Here is a 22,434-nt window from a genome sequence, read left to right on the forward strand (position 1 = left end):
GTTTCCCCTGCCTTGCCACAGATCAAGGAGGGAGTAGTGGTCTACCATGTGGAAATGGCAGAACCAGAGAAAGCTCCACAAACCAAAAGAGGTTTACGTGAAGATTGCCGCCAATAGCAGAATTCTCTCTCTTCTTTACTCTGCCACATTTCTTTTCAAGGTTGAGAGCATTTTTAAAAGTGTTTTCATCCAACTTTTGCAGGATGTTCAGCCCACATTGAAATCTATCTTAGCATCCTCCCACCTCTCCTGATGTACAGGCCTGTCACTTACTCCCATCTTGCGCTTTCAGTGTCCCATTGGGAATGTGCCATGATTAAATAAAGCACTATCACTGCAAATCCCTCTTGTTTCCCTTTGTTTTAAATCCTGACATTTAGATTAACTTCATCATAAATTTCCAATGTACTTCTTCCTTTCCCAATTTATTACCACCCTGGGTAATATTAGGCAAAATGAACTAGACACCATCGCTACTTATTAACACAGAAACATAGAAAAAAGATGTAGGAGTAGACTATTTGTCCCTTCGAACTTGCACCACATTTCAATGCAATCATGGCTGATCATGCAATTCCAGTATCCTATTCCTGCCCTCTCCCCATACCTCTTGATCCCTTTAGCCTCACGGGCAACAGTCTAGCTCCCTGTTGAATATATCTAATGAACTGGCCGCAATCGTTTCAGTGGGACAGAATTCCACAGGCTCACAACTCTCTGAGTGAAGAAAGTCTTCCTCATCTCAGTCCTGAATGGCTTACTCCTTCTTCTTAGACTGTGATTCCTTGTTCTGGGGTTCCCCAATATTGGGAACATTCTTCCACACCTAGCTTGTCCAGTTCCATCAGGATTTTAAATGTGTCTATGAGATCCCTCCTCACTTTCTAAATTCCAGCAAATACGAGCCCAGTCTTTCCTCATATGTCGGCCCTGCCACCCCAGGAATCAGTCTGGTGAATCTTTCCTGCATTCCTTCAATAGCAAGAATGACCTTCCTCAGACTAGGAGACCAAACCTGCATATGATACTCAAGGTGTGGCCTCACCAAAGCCTTGTTTAACTGTAGCAAGACTTCCTTACTCAGACAGTCAAATCCTCTCACTATGAAGGACGTTTATTCGGAAGCACTAGTTTTTGGAGTGCTGCTCCTTCATCAGCTACTTCATGAAGGAGCAGCGCTCCAAAAATTAGTCCTTCCAAATAAACCTCTGGGATTATAACCTGGTGTTGTGTGATTTTTAACTTTGTCCACTCCAGTCCAACACTAGAACCTCTACATCATGGCTATGAAGGACAGCATGCCATTAGCTTTCCTCAGTGCCTGCTGCACCTGCATACCAACCTTCAGCAAGTGTTGCACATGACACTCAGGTCTTGTTGCACCTCACCTTTTCCTAAACTGCCACCATTCAGATAATATTCTAAATGTACTGATACTGGTAAGGGATTGGTTCAACACACAGCCTTTTAACTGTGGCACTTCAGTAGTTGAGTTAAAGGACCCCTCTGTCTGATGGCCACTGGCAATCCAATTCTAAGAGGTTCTAATCTGCAGCACAAAACTGGCCTGATGTTTCACCGACTGATGGCTATTGGTAGTGCCATTCAGCCAGGCACAGGTTGGCTGGTGGGGAAAACAGGTAATGCCACACCGGTGCAGTAGAAGGTGCTGTGCAAAAGTGACCTACCAATTATGGGATGCTCAGAGTTGGTTTTGAGAACTCAAAGCATCCAGTGTTCCTTTCCTTGCCTAGCAGCAAACTTCACAAGCAAACAAAAAAAAAGAGTGAAACAAATAAGTGTTAATTTGCATACCAGCACTTGCCAGATTTTGCCTCGGGAGTAACTGGTAGCCTGTGTTTTTGTGCGTGGCAATGTGTGGCATGCAGACAGTTAAGGTGCACCTGCAGACAGTCCTGCATTGTGAGAGATCCGTAAGCAAGCCCAGCTGTGTGACTGTAAGTGGATCAAAGCAAACAACTGACAACAAGAAACCTCAGAACAATTGCAGATTCTGAAGAGTAGATGGGTGTGGAATATTATTGTTTTCATATGAAACCCTCCTTGAAATGATCAACAGAACAAACAAAAGCCATGTTGTGTGTGCTTATTCCAGGCAGTCTGCATTTGGTTACGTTGCTCTGCAATGTGTAGAATTTTAAATGAATCATTACGTCCATTAGACTTGTTATCTTTCACCTTAGTTGTGGATTGAAGCCAAGGTCTATCATCAAGGTTCGTGTTATAATAAACCCAGTCAAGCAATGCAACGGCAGGTTATGCTTATTCTGCAGCGATTATGTTATTTGGTAATATGAGGAGGCCAGCATGGTCATTTTGCTATTTAAGGTTCCAAGATGACAATCTTAGTGTTGGAAGATTGAAGCCAAGTCAACCACCTACTGCAGTATGGTAATGCAATACCTAAACCAGGAAGGTACATAATACTAAGGACTGATCAGTCACTTGGACCATTAATTTGGTCATTAATTAACCATCATGTGGTTAATTCCTATCACTCAACATCATTTAGTCCCTCAAGCCAAGGCCTCAATGAGTCTTATCTGGAGAATAACAGGATGTTTACCAGTACTCTGCCTAATAAGCTATGAGTTTTAGCTGCTTCAACACTCACAATAACTCACACACAGTGATTATCTCAAAGCTCTTACTGTTGTCAAGCTCTGCTTCAGTTCCATGGACTTAAGGAGGTAGGATATTGGAAGAAGTAGAGAGTTCCATAATCAGATAGATTGATACAGCCTTCACGTTCTTGATAGTTTAATTCTCCAAGCTCACATACATGGTGCTGGATATCTGTTTATGTCACTTTTCACTGCTCTCCTGATGAATCAGCAACATTTGATGCCCAGCTTTTCTGTTTACTTGACACATTGTTCCCATCGAAGGCCTGAACAGTTAAATGAGTTCAAGGACTGCTTTTAAAGTGCCCAGACAAAATCACTTTCCTAGCTAAGCATCAGTCACTGCAAAAACTGTAATTGTTTCACCCATAAAGTATTTCTTGATCTGAACCAGGCTATTGTTGGTTCTCCAGGTTGTATTTATCATGGCATTTACCTCATCTATCATAATGTTATCTTCTGTCAAGGGAATACGAATGCAAAGTTACAATACAATCAAATTCACCAAAAACAGGCTGACATTCGAAATGGCTCACTTGGTTCCCTGCCCATTGCCCATTTTTGTAGCTGAGCCCTTCTGGCATTTCCTTTTCTTCTAGGTTAAGTGATGTCAATGGTGATGACAGCAGGTCGAACCACCTTTGAGTTGGGGAAAAAGGAAATCAGTCAGGCTTCCCAGCCTTGATCACAAAGTGGTGAGTCCGGGTGGAATGTGCATACCTGTGAATGCAAAGTCAGGAATGGTCAGCTATTACCACATCCATTTTCATTATCAAACTCAGGGCTGAGATTTCCTAGTGGGCGAGAAATGCTCTTGCACCCAGCCATGGCCAATGGTTCTGCAGTGAAGAGTTCTCACTAGTCAGATAGTGCTTTCACTTTACCAAAGACTTCAGCAGTAGCTGACTGACAATCTGGTTTGCAGTCTAGATCATCATGATGCCCAGGTACTTTAAACCACTCCCACAGACCACCTCCACACAGTACTTATGGATTTCTCATCTTCAAATGTTCAGGCACTACTTTGGCTTGCATTGGGGAGGTACATTTTTGGAGTCCAGTTGGAAACTCCCAGTACTGGAAGTTCTGGTCCCTTCCAAAGCCCAGCAGAAACTCACAGTTTGACTGAGATCAACATATCTACACTTTAACCAAATGTCTCCCTTTAGAATTGGTGAAGGAGTGCATCAGATGAGTTAATCATTTTCCACCCTTAATGTCAAGGTACAAATTTGGAGAATAATCTCAGGTGAGGTGCTTAAGACAGTTAGTAGCTACAAGATTAAAACTGAGCAACAGTCAGCATGCAGCCAGTGAAGAGATTAGGAACTATCTCAATGATATGCCATTTGTCCATGCAGGTATATCAAATTAACTGAAATCAAAGTTAATTCCCATCAACAGCAAAACAACTGTTTTAGAGTCATAGAGTCATAAAGATGTACAGCATGGAAACAGACCCTTCAGTCCAACCTGTCCATGCTGACCAGATATCCCAACTCAATCTAGTCCCACCTGCCAGCACCCAGCCCATATCCCTCCAAACCCTTCCTATTCATATACCCATCCAAATGCCTCTTAAATGTTGCAATTGTACCAACTTCCACCACATCCTCTGGCAGCTCATTCCATACACGTACTACCCTCTGCATGAAAACGTTGCCCCTTAGGTCTCTTTTATATCTTTCCCCTCTCACCCTAAACTATGCCCTCTAGTTCTGGACTCCCCAATCCCAGGAAAAAGACTTTGCCTATTTATCCTATCCATACCCCTCATAATTTTGTAAACCTCTATAAGGTCACCCCTCAGCCTCCGATGCTCCAGGGAAAACAGCCCCAGCCTGTTCAGCTTCTCCCTGCAGCTCATATCCTCCAACCCTGGCAACATACTTGTAAGTCTTTTCTGAACCCTTTCAAGTTTCATAACATCTTTCCGATAGGAAGGAGACCAGAATTGCATGCAATATTCCAACAGTGGCCGAACCAATATCCTGTACAGCAGCAACATGACCTCCCGACTCCTGTACTCAATATTCTGACCAATAAAGGAAAGCATACCAAAAGCCTTCTTCACTATCCTATCTACCTGTGACTCCACTTTCAAGGAGCTATGAACCTGCACTCCAAGGTCTCTTTGTTCAGCAACACTCCCTAGGACCTTACCATTAAGTTTATAAGTCCTGCTAAGATTTGCTTTCCCAAAATGCAGCACCTCGCATTTATCTGAATTCAATTCTATCTGCCACTTCTCAGCCCATTGGCCCATCTCGTCAAGTTCCTGTTGTAATCTGAGGTAACTCTCTTCGCTGTCCACAACAGGCAAGCTTTCTACAACTCAACCTTTGTGACTAAGCTATGATTGAGTACCAGTGTGATGTTTAAATAATCATAATGTTCTAACATTCCATTGTACTTGTGTTCAGAGATTTCTTGATTGAAAGCACAGAGCTCAGAAGCAACTGAATAGAGACGGAATCACTTTAATAACTTGGCTATCCCAAGTTCCTGATCTTTGCCAAAGAATGACACGAGAGATATCTCAAAGATCTGGTCAAAGAAGAATAAAATGTGTGTGCGTGCGTGTGTGTATGATACACATATCTATGTGTGTTCATGTATGTTTGCTTGTGTGGCCATGTTGGGAATTGGCTAAAACGCAGCCGTGATGACCAAAATGCTTAAATTTTTTGTCTCGGTTCACCTTAGAGGTACAGGTGTCAATGGTGTCATCGTGTGAGAAGAATCAATACTTCAGGCAAAGTGAGAATTTGAAGAAAGCTGATATGCAATAGAACAAACAATTTTTTTCTGAGCAATGTCGATGTCTCACAGTGCTCTAAAAGATCCACCAGTTAACAAAATTGGGGTAAAAAGGTCGAGTGATTTCTTCCATAATTTAGTTCACACTGAAGTGAATACAAAAGTAAACCAGCCAGAACAGCAAAAGGACCTGCTGAATGTGCAAACATGGCCAGCCTGAATTTTTACACCTGCCCCTCTATTCTGAAATTTATATAAGTTAACTACACAAAAGTTACAGTCCAAATCTGAACAAATATGGTAAATCTAATGACTATAAACTTGTTACAATTTATAACTGGTTAAAACTGCCCTGGTAAATGTGTCATACTATAATTGCATCCTCCTGCCAGTAGGTGCACAGTCGTGCCACAAAAGGTGAGTGTGTGTAACTGAAGCAAGGCATAACACTTTATACTGGAGATGTAATTTATTTGTTAAAGACGATAAGAAATAGGAACAGAAATGGGCTGTTCAGCCCATTAAGCTTGCTCCAACATTTTACAGGATCATTCCTAATCCGACATTCCGCAAGTCCATTTTCCGACCCTTTGCCACTAACCTTTGATTCCCTTGCTGATGAAGAATCTATCTATCTCAGCCATAAATGTGCACAAGGACTCTGTCCCCACAGCTCTCTGAGGCAAGGAGTTCCAAAGACTCAAAACCCTTACAGAAAAGAAATTCCTCCTCTTCTCAATCTTAAATTGGTGCCCTTTAATTCTGAGGCAATGCTCTCTGGTCCTAGACTCTCCCATGAGGGAAACGTCCTCTCTGAATTCTGTCAAGCCCATCAAGAAACCTAAACATTTGAATGACATCAGCTCTCATTCTTTGTTGTATATCATCCTCACATTTTCACTTGGACCTACGTTTTGTCTTGCCTCATCACCACTGGAGATTGGCTAATATCCCAACAAGTGCATTATACTCATTCACTATAATAATATCACAGATCTAAACATACATGATGATATGCCTTTGGAGTTGCAGCAGGTAACTTTGCTGCTGTGGTTGGTCACATCATTTGAAAAGAGCTTGGCTGCTCTCTTTGTGGTACAAGCCATATTCCTGCCCATTCCTGATACTCTTCGATTTCCTTGTTAGCCAAAAGTCAACCTATCTCCTAAATATTTCATGAAGGATGTTGTTAAACTTGAGAGAGCTCAGAAAAGATTTATAAGAATACTGCCAGGACTGGAGGGGTTGAGTTATACAGACAGGCTGGATATGTCTGGAGTGTCAGAGGCTGAGGGGTGACTTTATGGAAGTTTATAACATCATGCGAGGCATGGATAGAGTGAAGGTCTTTTTCCTGGGGTGAGGAGAGTCCAAAACTAGACAGTATCGGTTTAAGGTGAGAAGGCAAAGATTTAAAAAGGACCTGAGGGGTAACCTTTTCAAGCAGAGGATAGTGTGATACAAACAAGCTGCCAGAGGAAGTTGTGGAGGAGGATACACTTACAACATTTGAAAGGCAAATGTTGGATGGGTATATGAATAGAAAGGGTTTCGCGGGGTATTGGGCCGAATGCTGGCAAATGAGACTAAGTCAGATCAGGATTTCTGGCTGGCACGTATGAGTAGGACTGAAGGGTCTGTTCCCTTGCTGTATGACTCCATTACTCACAGTGGGGGAATAAGTTTCACAGACTCAAGATCCTCTGAGAGAGAACATACTCCTCACACTGGCTTAAATGGAAGTCCCTTCAATTTTAAATTGAGCACCTAGTTCTAGTCTCTCATCCAAAAGGAAGTATCTTTTCAATGTCTACTTTGTCAAGTCCCCTCAGAATCTTATATATGTCAGTAAGATCACTCTTCTAAACTCTAAAGATTATCACCCAATCTGTGCAAACCTTCATCACAAGGTAATACACTAATCCCAGGAATCAGTCAATTAACTTTCACTGAATTAATCTTAACTTACATAACTCTTTAAAAAAAAGCATTCCATTTCTTCCAGTTGATCCCTATGTACCTATCATTTCCTCATATTACTGAAAAATTATACACTTATTGAAGCTTTTTGTCTTGCACTCATCAGGATAATCATAAGAATGCTAGTTATTATAACTTACTGGGCTGGTGTGCTGGAAATCACACCTCAGTATTCCTGGAGTCATCACCAATGTGTGAAGAAACTATCCAAACTACCTGACAGATGAACACAGACCAACGAAAATACCAGGGCTTTCGTCTTAACAATTAAATAGCCATGTATTGCAAACAGATTGTGGCAGGAAAGAAACATGACTTGCTCTCTAATATCTCTGTATATCCCTTTTGATTTCCCCTTTTTCACAAACAGACACACAGAGAGTGACAAGGCGTGAAAATTAAGGGTGGGAAAGGGAAGTAATTTCGGAAACACAGTTCAATAGCATCAAACTGGACCGCAGGTAAATTATTTTCTTTTGGTTTCTTCTAATTCCATTTTAGTTTTTTGCTGATTAAACAAAGTTGTTGACAGATTGATACTCTCTTTCATTCACTGGTTGAGAATTTGGCCCTTTTCGCATCACTTAAGTAATTATCCCTTTTTCAACAGGGGGATTGCAGGAAAATATCTGCAGAAGACAATTAGCTATGCCTGGAGACTTTGTGGTATAATACCACACAAGGGAGAAATGCAAAGAGATTTTTGACATTTTCCTTTTGTAGGTTTTCCAGATGCATTTCTGCTGTTCTGGCTCCACACAAGACATGATCACCTGGTCAGGGACCAATCAAATTATTGTTGTCAAGCCATTGCCTCCTCATTCAGAACCAATCAGCTCCATTCTGTCTGTTTTTGCTCTCATTGGTCCAAGTCAACATCGTATACAACTCATAATTCTATACATATATGTGTGTGTATATATATATATATATATATATATATATATATATACACACACATATATGTATGTGTGTAAAACAGCCAGCTCTTTACAGTCTTCTTGGCTTAAAGCAATATCTTCCTTTTTTGGTATATGTGCTTTTTACACATTGTGAAAGCAAACAACATTTTAATACTGCATGAGAAATTACTGCTGTTTGGTTGGCAAATGGACATTGGTCAGAAGAGATTGCCAAGGAAAAGGCATCGATTTAGATTAGATTGTCTACAGTGTGGAAACAGGCCTTTCGGCCCAACCAGTCCACACCAACCCTCCGAAGAATAACCCATTCAGACCCATTTCCCTCTGACCAATGCACTTAACACTATGGCCAATTCACCTCACCTGCACATCTTTGTGACTGTGGAAGGAAACCAGGGCACCCGAAGGAAACTCACGCAGACACAGGGAGAATGTGCAAGCTCCACACAGACAGTCGCCTGAGGTTGGAATCAAACCTGGGACCCTGGTGCTGTGAGGCAGCAGTGCTAACCACTGAGCCACCGTGCCACCCATACTGAGCCACCGTGCCACCCATTAAATGATGACTGACAGTTAACTGCCAAACTTTGCTTGTATATAAATCAAATTAAAACAAGGTTTGGCTGTTAACTGTTAGTCATCATCTAACTAGTGCATTTCCATGACAATCAGAGTCCACCTCCCAAGCAATCATCACTCTCTTCTTTTACAGTGTGAAACATTGTTCCTGCTTACATTGGTAATCTTGTAAATGTCTTGTTGAGTGGAAGATAATAACCCTTGACAAAACAAATCTTATTTGAGCAGTCCTCAAGTTTTGTCCTAACAAATGACGATTTTCTCATTACTACATCTTATCAAATTTATTCACATTCTTTCATTGTTACCATTTCTTTTTAACATGGTTATTTTTAAAAATTTCCCCTTCCTTCTTTTTCCCATTTCCATAAATTCTCAGGCCAGAGAAGTAGTCTCTTCCTTGCACTTGCTGATGACCACGATAAGGGTGATCAGTAACTCAACCTGGCATCTTCTCTCCCAAAGTCTTGTCAGTTATATCCCACTAACACCACTCTTAGAAGTTACCTTTTTTTTTAAATGAATTGCTAACTGCATTCCATTGTTCATTGCAATTTATATGGGGACGTGGAAATTCCTGCACTTCCGGACAACCCAGAGGAGTTCATGTTAATGGAAAACTCAATCTGCAGCTTATCTAAATCTAAACAAATTACCATTTTGCCATGTAGCTCCCATGGAGTTGTTTCATGAGATCAGTGAGAACTTAATCACTGATTTGGCTCCTCTTCTGATTAAATGTAAAACTGATAGTGAAAAGTAATGTATGGTACTGTTCTAAACCAACCCAGCAGTCAAGTAATTTGTCTGATAAAGATTAGACACCTAGAATGAAATTTCAGGTTTCAGTGGACTTGCAGGTTTGAACAATCAAGAGAATGGGTTCTGAGTTGTATCAGAAAGTCGTCTCGTGGCTCAATTGATGGAAGCTTTGTTCAACTTAGCCAGACAGATGAGAAGATCCCAGGTCTCATTCTCAGTCCAAAGTGAGTCAATAGGTCTCACACAAGGAGGCAGTGATACTACTGACGTCATTGTCACTGTGTTAGGGAAGGAAAAATCATGCAAGATTTCAATTCCAGTTTGAACCTAAGAGTAATAAAAATTGAAGCACAAAAAAGTTATTGCTTTCATGCTCCACATTTCACGGCTGATCTGATCAACGGCTCAACTTCACTTTCCCACTGGCCACCCTATAATCCTCAACTCTCCTGTAGATTAGAAATCTACCTAACCAAGCCTTGAATATATTCAATGACTCAGCCTCCACTGTTCTCTAAAGTACAGAATTTTAAAGATTAATGGTGGTCCATGTAAATAAATTCCCCTTAATTTCAGTCTTAAATTGGATGCTCTTATTTGGAAACTATGTCCCGTAGCTCTAGGTTCCTATGACAGATCTGTTTCAAATTTTTGTACCTCTTCCAGATCAACTGAGCATGTATTGCTTCAGAATGCTTACTAATCTCATGAATGAGCCTAGACAATGATTCCCTCATGAGGAGAAACATCTTCTCAACATCTTCCTTGACAAATTCCCTCAGAGGCTTATAATATTCAGTACATCATCTTCCATGCTCTACCTGCTCTTACACCACCATGAACAGACGTGATGGTGGTACTCCCTGCACTAATCAGTTGAAGTAATGGTGGTCCCTTGAAGCAAGTCAATAAAGGAGACAGAGGTGACAAAACTTTAAATCAGACCTGTCATAGGAACCTAGGAGTAAGATAATTGTCTGTAAATCATTTCTAATTCAACTGAAATATGTACTGAGTAGCTGTTTGGAATTTTTGCTGTTCATCATACTCTAGACCAACACTATCCCAAGATATTTACATCATAAATAAATTCAACAGGGAAAATCTCTTTACTCAGCCAGTGATGGGAAAGTGCAACTTGTTATTTAATGGATTGGTTAAGGTGACGAGCATGGATGCAGTTAATTAAAAGCTAGATAGGAACATAATGAAGAAATGAACAGAAGAACATGTAGCTGGATGAGAAGAGGTGGGAAAAGTCTCATATAGAGAATTAATAGTGTCATCGACACATTGAACTGAATAACCTGCTCCGTGGCGTAGATTTTACATAATAAAGGCCTTTAGTTTTAATGCCGATACTGAAGTCTATTTTTAAAGTTTATTTCAATAATTATAGAGATGTGATAGCAAAGCTGCTTATTTGCCTACATTTTGGAACCATGTACAAGCACAAAAGATCATTTACTTTACAAGCCTGATGTGTACGAGTTGATCCAGCTACAGCACTCAATTTTAATTAGAATGTATTGTCTACTGTCAAATACCTTTCACATTAGCAACATATTTTGCCTATATAAACTATAATCAGCCCATGTAACTGTTCTTTAATCTGCATTATCTCACAAGCAGTGCATTCTCTTTATTCAGAGGTGTGTGACCCAGACATTAATCAAATGCAATCACTTATTAAGTGGGGTCAATTTTTATAGTTAAAAAATATATCAAATTCAGACAAAGTAAGTTTCTTCCTACATCCTTATGGATTCTTACTGAATGGATGCTTACACAAAAAGTCTGACTGTGACTACATGATAGTGCAATGAGCTACCTCTATGAATAAATGTACTTGCTATGATTGAGCTGAGCCATGTAGTAAAGAGAATGTTTAAATCCAATTGTCCAGTCTGTCTGAAATGAGTTGATCATCCAAACTGTTGGAAGGGTGACAATAATTGGCTCAGACAACCCTCCGTAACTTGGCTATAAATCAGACAGAAAATGTGTTGCTGGAAAAGCGCAGCAGGTCAGGCAGCATCCAAGGAGCAGGAGATTCGACGTTTCGGGCATAAGCCTGAAGAAGGGCTTATGCCCGAAACGTCGATTCTCCTGCTCCTTGAATGCTGCCTGACCTGTTGCGCTTTTCCAGCAACACATTTTCAGCTCTGATCTCCAGCATCTGCAGACCTCACTTTCTCCTATAAATCAGACACCATATCCAATACTCCTAACTGCTACCCAGTGACCCCACTGGAAATTATAGCCAGTTGCCAATTCAGCCATTACCATGCACCATGATTCACAACCAACCCTTTTGACAATATGTTGAATAGCAGCTGGTGCCCAAGTAAATACCTCACCACAATCAGCACCTTCAGGAAAGGAGGAAAGATAAAGTAAAACTGATTTACACCATTCTTTCCAGTTTTCCATGTTTAAAGATTGACTGTTTTTTGTTCCACTTGACCCATGAATTGTTAGTACAAAAAAGATTGTCCTTTTCCTGTCCAACACATCATGGGAAATAGTCTTCCAGTTGAGACATTCCATAGACTTTATAAATGGAAGAATGCAATAATCATTAGTAGCTGCACCCAATCCAGGTTCACTCCACTCCTGTTGTTCATTTAGCTAAAGCATTGCCCATTCTGTAATTTAGCCCTGGTGACCGTGTCCAGACTCTGTCCTTGCTGAGTCTGGACAGGCTAATCATAACTGGGCAAAAGTGAGAACTGCAGATGAAATCATAACTGGGGTCAGTGGGTGCTCTGTCAACATAATATGGGATTGATGGGGTGGGGGGAGTCAGTCAGGTATATCATTAACTTATGCTGTAAAGTGAAAAACTGAGACTGTTACATTGACCAATATGTGGGCAGGACTGGTGTATTTATTTTTGTATTCCCCTGTCCTCGTTTTCACACCCACTTTGTTTCAATGGGATACCTATATGATTGGCAGGTGCATCAATGTTTTTCTAATACTCAGATGCACCACTGCTGTTTTCTCAAAACAGAGTTCCATTCGTTGCTCACACGAAGAGAATGGCAGTTCACAGAAGGTTCAATTTACAAAGCACATGTATCTGCTCAGGTATAAACGCGCAGTCTTTGTATTGGACTAAGTCGAGCAATCTGAACTCTTCGAACACAGACACGTTTCAGCGCTGTGTTTTACCCGGGCCTCAATTCAACTTGGTTCTGAAACTCATTGGTTCCTGCAAACTGTTGCCATGGACTCAGCGGCTAACTTGGTGCCCAGTTCAATCAGTTGCTACTCAACAGAAAGCTAACCCTTACATCCTGCTGCAATGTTTCAAGCGCGGATCCCATCGCTACTGCCAATGGGTCAAATCAAGCGAAGGCTTTGAATTTAACACGAAAGTCTGCGTTAGTTACAGGCTGAAAGGGTAAAACCGAACTCAGTTGTGACACACTTCTGCCCAGCTCCTCAGCACGTCACTACCGAGGGGCACAATTCACATTGAACCTGCAACGATTATTTTTTAAATGATTCATTTTTAATTAAGTTTAATCCGCATCATATTGACCGGGACACGCAGCCTTCATCGTGCGGTTGTTGGGGTTTTTTTTCAAAATTGTTAATTTTTTTTTAAAAATACACACTTCTAAATTAAAATGCATTTCCTTAGACCGAGCTGGTTGCCATAGAGTAAATATTCGAGATGATGAACATTAATAGCAGCAACAATTACATCCCTTTGAAACTCAAGTTACATGGATTTTTGTTTTGAAGACCTTTGCCATGTTTTGTAAAGACGAGGCATGTCCATGAATCCCCGTACACAGAGGGGACAAAATGCAGTTGAATAATTTAACATGGGAATGACATTTACACACACACACACCTCCCCAGCAACTCACCGCTTGGACCAAGTCAGCAGCCAAACAGCCTAGGACCACAAGCAGGATCCTGAAAGAAAAAGCAATTCTCTTTTTAAAAAGAGGCTTCATTCTGCGCCAGCAATAGCTCAGAGCACAAGAGATTCTGATATCACAGTTACAAGTGAGGTCGCGTTCTCTGCTGTCGTGTCTGTTATATGACTCTTCAGTAAAATCCGACACTCAATTCGCTCTGAGGCTGAGGGAGAGTTTCTCACATACCAATCGGTCATCCTGGTGGATTTGTTCTGCTGCAAATCAACGGTGCTAGGGGCGAGTCTCACAACCGGCTTCAGATCTCTTGCTCTGTGTCATTGAAAGACCCACTGGAAGATCACCACCTTCGGGAGAGAGAGAGAGAACATTTGATATGGAAACAGCAGAAAAACAATCGGTGCGTTAATAGAATAAACACTACCTCGTGTTTTGTTTTATTTTTAGGAACGGAGGAGTTGCAGGCGGCTTTGAGAAATGAACTGAGGGTGATCCCTGTTCCCTCTCCTGTAGTCTGATCCATAAAAAGCCGGGGGATAGGGGCAAGGGGCGGAGTTTTCAGAGCTCTGGGTCAGAGAAAAACTCACTCCAATTAACCCCCTCCCAATCAATAATATTACAAGCTTCCCATCAAAAAATAACACAGGCAAGTACATTTTTAGAATCACGCCACCGGGCCGTCTAAACGGTTTAAATGAAGCGATGTGACAATAAAGTTGAAAGGCGATACTTACTAGCTGCTCCTTTTTTTATATCATTTAGCACCGAAATGTTTGCTCCCACTTAATTCACCGGAGTGTTCAGCAATATCTCTCAATCCCTTTTGCAAGCGCACTTGCATTCATAACCGCTAAATAAAATAGTCCTTCAAAGAAAGTTTGCTAACTTTTCCACTCCCCCTCTTGTTTTTTTTAAAAGTTAAGCCAAGAGGAAACAAAGGAGGGCTTAGAACGGCGGGGCGGGACGGCAGCTCCTATTGGAGGGGCTTTGATTTATTTCTCTCAGCTTCCCCCCCCCACCAACTCTGAGCACAGCAGGTTAAAGCCATTCTCTTTTTTCCCCCTTTGCGAAGTGGTACAGTTTGTATAGGAAGTAGTTCTGCCGGATTGTGGAGATTAGAGGGAGAGCGAGGAAACAGTGCCTTGGCTGTTAGATAGAGGGGTGAGAGGCTGGGAGTAACTGGCTATTGCACTCTCCCTCTCGCCCTCTCTCTGTCTCTTTCACTGTCTTACACACTATAGCAGCACATTCTCAGTAAATTTCTACATCCCCACCCCTCACCACAGCTCTCTCTCTTTACGGAATATCAATCCTTTTCTCTATTTCCGAATAGAACATGTGTGGATGTGCAATTTCAAACAGTTGATCAAAGAGCCTGGGAGGGGAAAAGAAATGAGGCTTGAGTATTCCTCCTTCGACCGACTTAGCGTTCGGATATTTTTGCTGCTATCGGCGCTAACACTTTTGGTGGAGAACTCCGAAGCAGCGGTGAGTATTACATTTTAATATGTTCTTTCTCTTTACCCCTCTAGCCCTCCCCCCCCCCCCCCCAACAATCATTGAGATACAAACAGCGGCGGTCAAAAAAATTGTTTTCGTTTAAACATAACTGCAGCTGCAGATCTGTAGTCGCTATTTTTGTTCCGGGCTGCCGGAGATGTTTGAAGGGTTGCCTTTTTTTTTGAGTGCAAGACTGGTGTGATTCCCAACTGTGGCGTTAAGTTGTCCCGTTGCAAATAGAAGTGCACCTCACGGACGGGTCTGATGTTCTCTGAAGAGCGTTAGTGTAGCTGTCTTACTTGTGGGAACTCGTAACAGTGAGTGGGAACTGAGTACCTACACTGTGAGCCGGCCGAACTGTCGGTGAGAACTCCGTGTTCTGTCCACTTCCCCCCACCTCCCCATTTAAAAATAAAGCCCGTGTGTTTTCATCTAAAGTTAGAAACGTTGTACAAACTTCTCAGTAGAGTGTGTAGGGGAGGAGAGAGGCAGAGTTCTATTAGGTGCTAAAGGGGTAATCGACCTTTGTATGTTACATTGCCATCTCCGCTACTTTACCCAAGGTACGAATGACAAAAGATTCCTCTTCCTTAGCTCCACACCCATCACTCGGTGTGCCCAGTGCAGCCCCTATCCATCCAGGAATGGCAACCAGCTACTTACATTTGTATAACGCCTTTGGTTGGAGTAAAAGGGAGCCAGGAGGCTTCACAAACGCAACCTGACATTGAGCAGCTAAGGGAGATGGCCTGAGCTTGAGCGACGAGGTAGATTTTAAGGAGCATCTTAAAAGTGGAAGGCCGGCTGGAGAAGTGGAAAGAGGCCTTGACAGCTGGCGGCATGGCCATCAGCGAGGGTGCAATGAAATCGGAAGGTCGAGAAGTGGAGGGGCACAGAGATCTCAGGAAAGTTATGTGGCTGGAGCAGATTGCAGAGGTGTGGGAGGGAGTTGAACATGACAGTGAGACTTTATAAAATTCATGCATTGCTCAGCAATATAAGTTAGTACAGAGGTGACGGCGACCGGGAATAGGTGTGAGTTAGCCTGCGTAGCTGAGTTTTGCATCACCTCAAGTCTAGTGAGGGTAGAGGATAGGAGACCAGTTAGCAGTGCATTGAAACAGTCAGATCCAGGCTAACATATGCAAGTTTTCGGGAACAGATGACCTGAGGCAGAGGTAGCATCAAATAATATTAAAAGAGACCTAAGGGGCAACTTTTTCACACAGAGGGTAGTACACGTATGGAATGAGCTGCCAGAGGAAGTGGTGGAGGCTGGTACAATTGCCACATTTAAGAGGCATTTGGATGGATTTGTGAATAGGAAGGGTTTGGAGGGATATGGGCTGGGTGCTGGCAGGTGGGACTAGATTGGGTTAGGATATCTGGTCAGCATTGACGGGTTGGACTGAAGGGTTGTTTCCATGCTGTACATCTCTATGACTCTAAGGTAGAAATAGGCAGCACACAGTAATGATGATATGTACCCAGAAACTCATCTTAGTGTCAGATAGGACAGCATGTTTGAAAGTAACTGCTCAGCAATTGCCAGCAGATAGAGACTAATTAAGTCAATGACTAGAAAACTGTGGCAGGAACGAGAGATAATGCCTTCAGTTTTCCAATTATTGAAGGAAATTTATGCTTATTCAGCACTGAGTGTCAGACAAACAATCCTGGCAATGTGAAGGGGCCATACACAGACAGTAAAGTATTAAGAGGTAGAGGAGAGGGAGAATTAGTTGCCTTAACATACTTGTGAAAATTGATTATGTCACCATTTTCACTGACTTTTCTTCCATTTGCAGTATTTTAGAGTGCATCACATTCCCCCAGAACTCAATATTTCATTTTGTGAAAATACAATCGACAGTGATGAATGGTGAATTGAGTTCTTTTCAATAACAGGGAAGATTTGCCAATGTATCTAAAGCATGAAACAGCCCTGACATTAACCAGTTTGCCAATGTTTTATTTGGTGCTAAGCAATGTGATGTTTTTGGTGATTGGGTGGAAATTGGAGTACTTTTTAAACTGATAATATAAAATGAAACAAATTGACATAGTGAGTTCCAGGTCTAAAAATTTGGGTCAAAAAGTTGTAAATTGCAATGAATGGGGCTTTTGTGGTTCAGTAACAGTGTCCTTAGCTTTAGAGCTAGTAAGTTCTAGGTTCAAGTCCCACTTGCTCCAGAGATGTCATAACCTGTCTGAGTAAGTTGGTATTTTTAAGAAATGTGTACATTGCTACTAAGCTTCGATATTGTAATTCAGATTACATGGCAGTGAAAATGTTGTAACACAGCAAATCCAGTGCTTTTTGCAGAAGTGCAACATTTTTGCTGCTTTCCTGTAAATGCAGGTCAATCACTAATTATGCATTTTGAACTTTTGGATGAGTATGGACTGGAATTCAATATTGTGTTCCCACCAGCTGAGATGGTGAATATTCAATATTGTGTTCCTATCAGCTGAGATGGTGAATATTCAATATTGTGTTCCTATCAGCTGAGATAGTGAATAGTAAGACTGAAGAATACAAACCTCTTAGCTCATCTACACTGCTCAACTGCATGCACTTGCTATCCTAATTCCTTAAAGTTATGTTTTAACTTACAACTACAGGGTTACAGTTGTTCAGAGATCAGTTGTGGGATCATTTTGAAGTAGTTCAGGTGTCAGTTTAGATTATGGAGGAATTGGAGGGAAAGAAGAAAAATAGTCTACTTCAGAAGAAAAGTCAGTCAGTTCTTCAATTGAAAGAAGCCATCAATGCTGATATCTAAAAAAGTACCACTGACTGTTGAGAGTCTGCTTGACCCAGTTAGGATACTGTTACCAGTAAGTGTAAAAACAACCACACGTTAATCCATGCCTATTAAAGTTGTGAAATGTTCATCTTCTATAGTCCTCTTAATTCATCACCTGAAATTGTCCTCACTACGAACAGCAGGAATAACAGACCTGTCACCACTCGTAACTTTGATTTAGTGTTATTCAAGAACACCAAACTGTTTCTGTGTTTTTACCATAGTAAAACATTTTAAGGCATATCAAGGGAGCATAAGACAGAAAAAAAATTGGCACCGTGCCAGCTGACACTTGGACATGTGACCAAATGGTTGCTCAGATGGATGTTAAACAGCTTTTAAAGAGGAGAGAGATATTGAATGTTAACTGTTTGGGGGTACCATCTCAGGGGGTAGCAATCTTACCCAAGAATCTGGGTTCATGTCTAAACTCCAGTTCTTGAGCACAAGAAGTCCAACTGATACTCCGATACTATACTGAGGGCATGCTGCCTATCAAATTCAAGGAACCATCTGCCCTTTTGTATGGATGTGAGAGGTCTATTGTCCATCATTTTGAACAAGATTAATGGAGTTATCTCTGGTGCTCTGGCTTATGTTTATCTCTTTATCAACATCACAGAAATATTAAATTATCTGTTCATTTTTCATAACATTCAGCATAGATACATTCCAATAAGAAAAGACAACTCGAAGGGAAGGAATTACCATCCATGGCTATCAAATTAAATTAGACATTTTACTTAGTCAGTTAAGCTTCCTGTGCTTAATTGTGCAAGACAATAAAATTAGCAACATTGTGACTCCAACTCTGATCTGTTGCACATCATCGGTTTACGTTCTTTCATCATTGGCGACTGTGCCTTCTGGTCCCTGGGCCCGAAACGCTGAAATTCCATCCGTAAACCTATTTATTTTCTCTCCTATATTGTTCCTTAAAAACACTTCCTCTTTTATCAGGCTTGAATCCATCTGACCTACTATTTCCTTATTTTGTTAATTTTATTGGTCAGTGCATTGAGTATAGGAGTAGGGAGGTCATGTTGCAGCTATACAGGACTCTGGTCAGGCCGCTTGAACTTTTTAATTAATTAACTGTGTGAAACCCAAGTAATTTATGTAATTCCTCATTTTACCAATGCGCAATCCCAATCCTTGAACAAGTTTCTGTTGAGCAAGGAGAGATTCAGAGGTGAATAGTCTCAATGATTCCAGGTATCAAAAATCATGATTTATGAAGGTAGGTTAGGGAAGTTTGGTTAGTTCTCTTCAGATAGGGGTGAGAAGGATTTGAGGAGATTGAATTAAAGCATTCCGAATAATGGAAAAGAACTGTCAAAGTCAATGCAGGAGCATTATTCAGAATAAATAAACGTTCAAAAAACAGATACCAAAGATCAAACTGAAAATAATAGGTGGGCGGTGCTGAGCAGAAACAAATTGAACTGCTGAGGTAAACTTTCAGTTCATCTTGGCCAGTGGTTGAGAACAAATAGTCTGCCCTCAAGATTGACAATTGGGGATGCATGTACAAATATATATATATATATTATATGATGTGTCTGCACAAATGTGTGGGCACAAATCTAAGAAAAAATAGGCAAAATCAAACAATCAGAAACTTGCATAGTAAAGTTAAAAATCACGCAACACCAGGTTGTAGTCCAACAAGTTTAATTGGAAGCACCAGCTTTCAGAGCGCTGATAAAGGAGCAGTGCTCCGAAAGGTGGTGCTTCCAATTAAACCTGTTGGATTATAACCTGGTGTTGTGATTTTTAACTTTGTACACCCCAGTCTAACACTGGCATCTCTAAATCTTGCATAATAAAGACATAATCAAAGAGGACTCCCCTGGAAAAGCTTCCTGTGCTTAATTGCACAAGACAATAAAATTAACAACGTTGTGATTCCAACTCTGATCTGTTGCACATCATCAGTTTACACCCTTTCATCATTGGCAACTGTGCCTTCTGGTCCTTGGGCCCCAAACGCTGGAATTCCATCCGACAATCTATTTATTTTCTCTCCTACATTGCTCTTTAAAACACTTCCTCTTTTACCAGGCTTGAATCCATCTGACCTACTGTTTCCTTATTTTATTAACTTTATTGGTCAGTGCATTGTGTATAAGAAGTAGGGAGGTCATGTTGCGGCCGTACAGAACTCTGGTGAGGCTGCTTGAGGAATACTACGTTCAAATCTGGTCTCCCTGCTGTAACAAGGATGTTGTGAAAGTTGAAAAAGTTCAGAAAAGATTTACAAAAGTGTTGCCAGGGTTGGAGGGTGTGAGCTATAGGGAGGGACTGAATAGGTTGGGGCTATTTTCCCTGGAGCATCAGAGGCCGAAGGTTAACCTTATAGAGGTTGATGCAATAATGAGGGGCATGGATAGGGTGAATAGCCAAGGTCTTTTCCTCAGGGTAGCAGAGTCCAAAACTAGAGAGCATAGGTTTAAGATGAGAGGAGAAACATTTCTCTTTAAAATCTAAGGGGCAAATCTTTCTTGCAGAGGGTGGTGCTTGTATGGAATGAGCTGCCAGAGGAAGTGATGGAGACTGGTACAATTACAACATTTGAAAGGTATCTGGATAGATATACAAATAGGAAGGGTTCAGAGGGGTATGGGCCAAATGCTGGCAAATGGGATTAGGTTAATTTATGATCTCTGGCCAGCATGGACAAGTTGAACTGAGGCATTTGATTACATGCTGTATAGCTCCATGACTCTATGATTGCGAATGCACTTAAGAACTTCTATAGGACGCTTTACTATGTTAAAGGCACTATATAACCGCACAGTATTTTTGTGGTTGCTCGTTGAAACATGCTGAGTTTCAACACCCGGCATTTTTAATTCGACTGCTTCACACAGTACATGGCAGGTCAATGTTCAAGCAAAGATGCAATCAGCTGAAGATAAATCCAGAGTGTACTGGAAAAGCTGAGCAGGCCCAGCATCCGCTGTGGAGTGAGAAATGGAGCTGATGTCTTCGGTCTGCGGCCTTTATCAGAAGGGGATAAAGTAAAGGATATAACTTTTTTTTTAAAAGTAAGTCCCGAGGCAGTGAAAGATTGGAGGGAACAAAAGGTGGTGTCCATGACAGAGTAGAGAACTGGAGAGATTATGTGAGAAAAGAGATGATGATGATGAAGAAAGAAATAAAAGATTGCGCCAAAGGAATTGTAAATAGGAAGACCAGAATCCTCACCAACAGCTGCATAAACAGCAAAGGGGAATTTATAATCTGTAATTATTGCATCCAACATTCAATGCCTAAAAGGCTGTAAGATAACCTGTCAAAGGTGACATCCTCAGGCTTTTACTTTGAGCTTAAATAGAGCAATAGCAGATGTGTGAGGACCAAGAAGTCAAAGCGGGAATGGGATGGAAAATTAAATGTGACAATTAACTGGGAACTTGGGTTACACTTACAGACTGCGTGAAGGTGTTCCTTAAAGCATTCACATCATTTGCATTTCACCTTCCCATTTGGCGGAGACTGCAAAATGGACAGGTGTATACAATTTACTCAATTGAATTAATTGCAAGTAAAGGGCAGGTCGTGCCTCCCAAACCTTATTGAATTCTTTGAGAAGGTGACTAAGGAGGTGGACGAGGGTAAAGCAGTAGATGTGGTGTATATGGATTTTAGCAAGGCGTTTGATAAGGTTCCCCATGGTAGGCTACTGCAAAAAATACAGAGGTATGGCATTGAGGGTGAGTTGGAGGTTTGGATTAGGAATTGGCTGGCTGGAAGAAGACAGAGGGTAGTAGTTGATGTAAAGGTTCATCTTGGAGTGCAGTTACCAGCGGTGTTCCGATAGGATCTGTTTTGGGACCATTGCTGTTTGTCACTTTTATAAATGAACTGGAGGAGGGGCTAGAAGGTTGGGTGAGCAAGTTTGAGGATGATACGAAAGTCGGTGGAGTTGTTGACAGTGAGGAAGGATGTGGCAGGTTATAGCAGGATATAGATAAGCTGCAGAGCTGGGCAGAAAGGTGGCAAATGGAGTTCAATGTAACTAAGTGTGAAGTGATTCACTTTGGTAAGAGTAACAAGAAGATGGAGTACTGGGCTAATGGTCGTATACTTGGTAGTGTGGATGAGCAGAGGGATCTTGGTGTCCATGTACACAGATCTCTGAAAGTTGCCACCCAGGTAAATAGTGCTGTGAAGAAGGCATATGGCGTAGTGGCTTTTATTGGTAGAGGAATTGAGTTCCGGAGTCCTGAGGTCATGTTGCAGTTGTATAAGACTCTGGTGCGGCCACATCTGGAGTATTTGTGTGCAGTTTTGGTCGCCATACTATAGGAAGGATGTGGAGGCACTGGAACGGATGCAAAGGAGGTTTACCAGGATGTTGCCTGGTATGGTAGGAAGATCGTATGAGGAAAGGCTGAGGCACTTGGGGCTGTTTTCATTGGAGAAAAGAAGGTTTAGGGGTGACTTGATAGAGGTGTACAAGATGATTAGGGGTTTAGATAGGGTTGACCATGAGAACCTTTTTCCACGTATGGAGTCAGATATTACGAGGGGGCATTGCTTTAAATTAAGGGGTGGTAGGTATAGGACCGGT

General features: G+C 41.5%; 2 protein-coding genes across 7 annotated transcripts in view; one reads left to right on the forward strand and one right to left on the reverse strand.

The window, feature by feature from the left end:
• col4a6 (collagen, type IV, alpha 6) overlaps window positions 1–14,445 on the reverse strand; it is a 418,566-nt gene extending 404,121 nt beyond the window's left edge. For 2 of the 4 annotated variants that reach the window (XM_060832452.1, XM_060832449.1), the window contains exons 1-3: window positions 14,280–14,444; window positions 13,774–13,892; window positions 13,534–13,582 (exon numbers count right to left, since the gene is read on the reverse strand). In XM_060832452.1, coding sequence (XP_060688435.1) covers window positions 13,534–13,582; window positions 13,774–13,784 — 60 coding nt within the window. In that variant the 5' untranslated portion in view covers window positions 13,785–13,892; window positions 14,280–14,444. Of the gene's footprint in view, window positions 1–13,533; window positions 13,583–13,773; window positions 13,893–13,969; window positions 14,055–14,279 lie in introns of those variants that run through there. The other 2 variants (XM_060832451.1, XM_060832450.1) reach the window with 2 other exon arrangements.
• col4a5 (collagen, type IV, alpha 5 (Alport syndrome)) overlaps window positions 13,813–22,434 on the forward strand; it is a 257,193-nt gene continuing 248,571 nt past the window's right edge. The window contains exons 1-2 of one of the 3 annotated variants that reach the window (XM_060832454.1): window positions 13,813–13,945; window positions 14,879–15,033. In XM_060832454.1, coding sequence (XP_060688437.1) covers window positions 14,890–15,033 — 144 coding nt within the window. In that variant the 5' untranslated portion in view covers window positions 13,813–13,945; window positions 14,879–14,889. Of the gene's footprint in view, window positions 13,946–14,597; window positions 15,034–22,434 lie in introns of those variants that run through there. The other 2 variants (XM_060832455.1, XM_060832453.1) reach the window with 2 other exon arrangements.

This window comes from Hemiscyllium ocellatum, chromosome 11 (genome assembly GCF_020745735.1).
Source record: "Hemiscyllium ocellatum isolate sHemOce1 chromosome 11, sHemOce1.pat.X.cur, whole genome shotgun sequence".
NCBI classification, from domain to species: Eukaryota; Metazoa; Chordata; class Chondrichthyes; order Orectolobiformes; family Hemiscylliidae; genus Hemiscyllium; species Hemiscyllium ocellatum.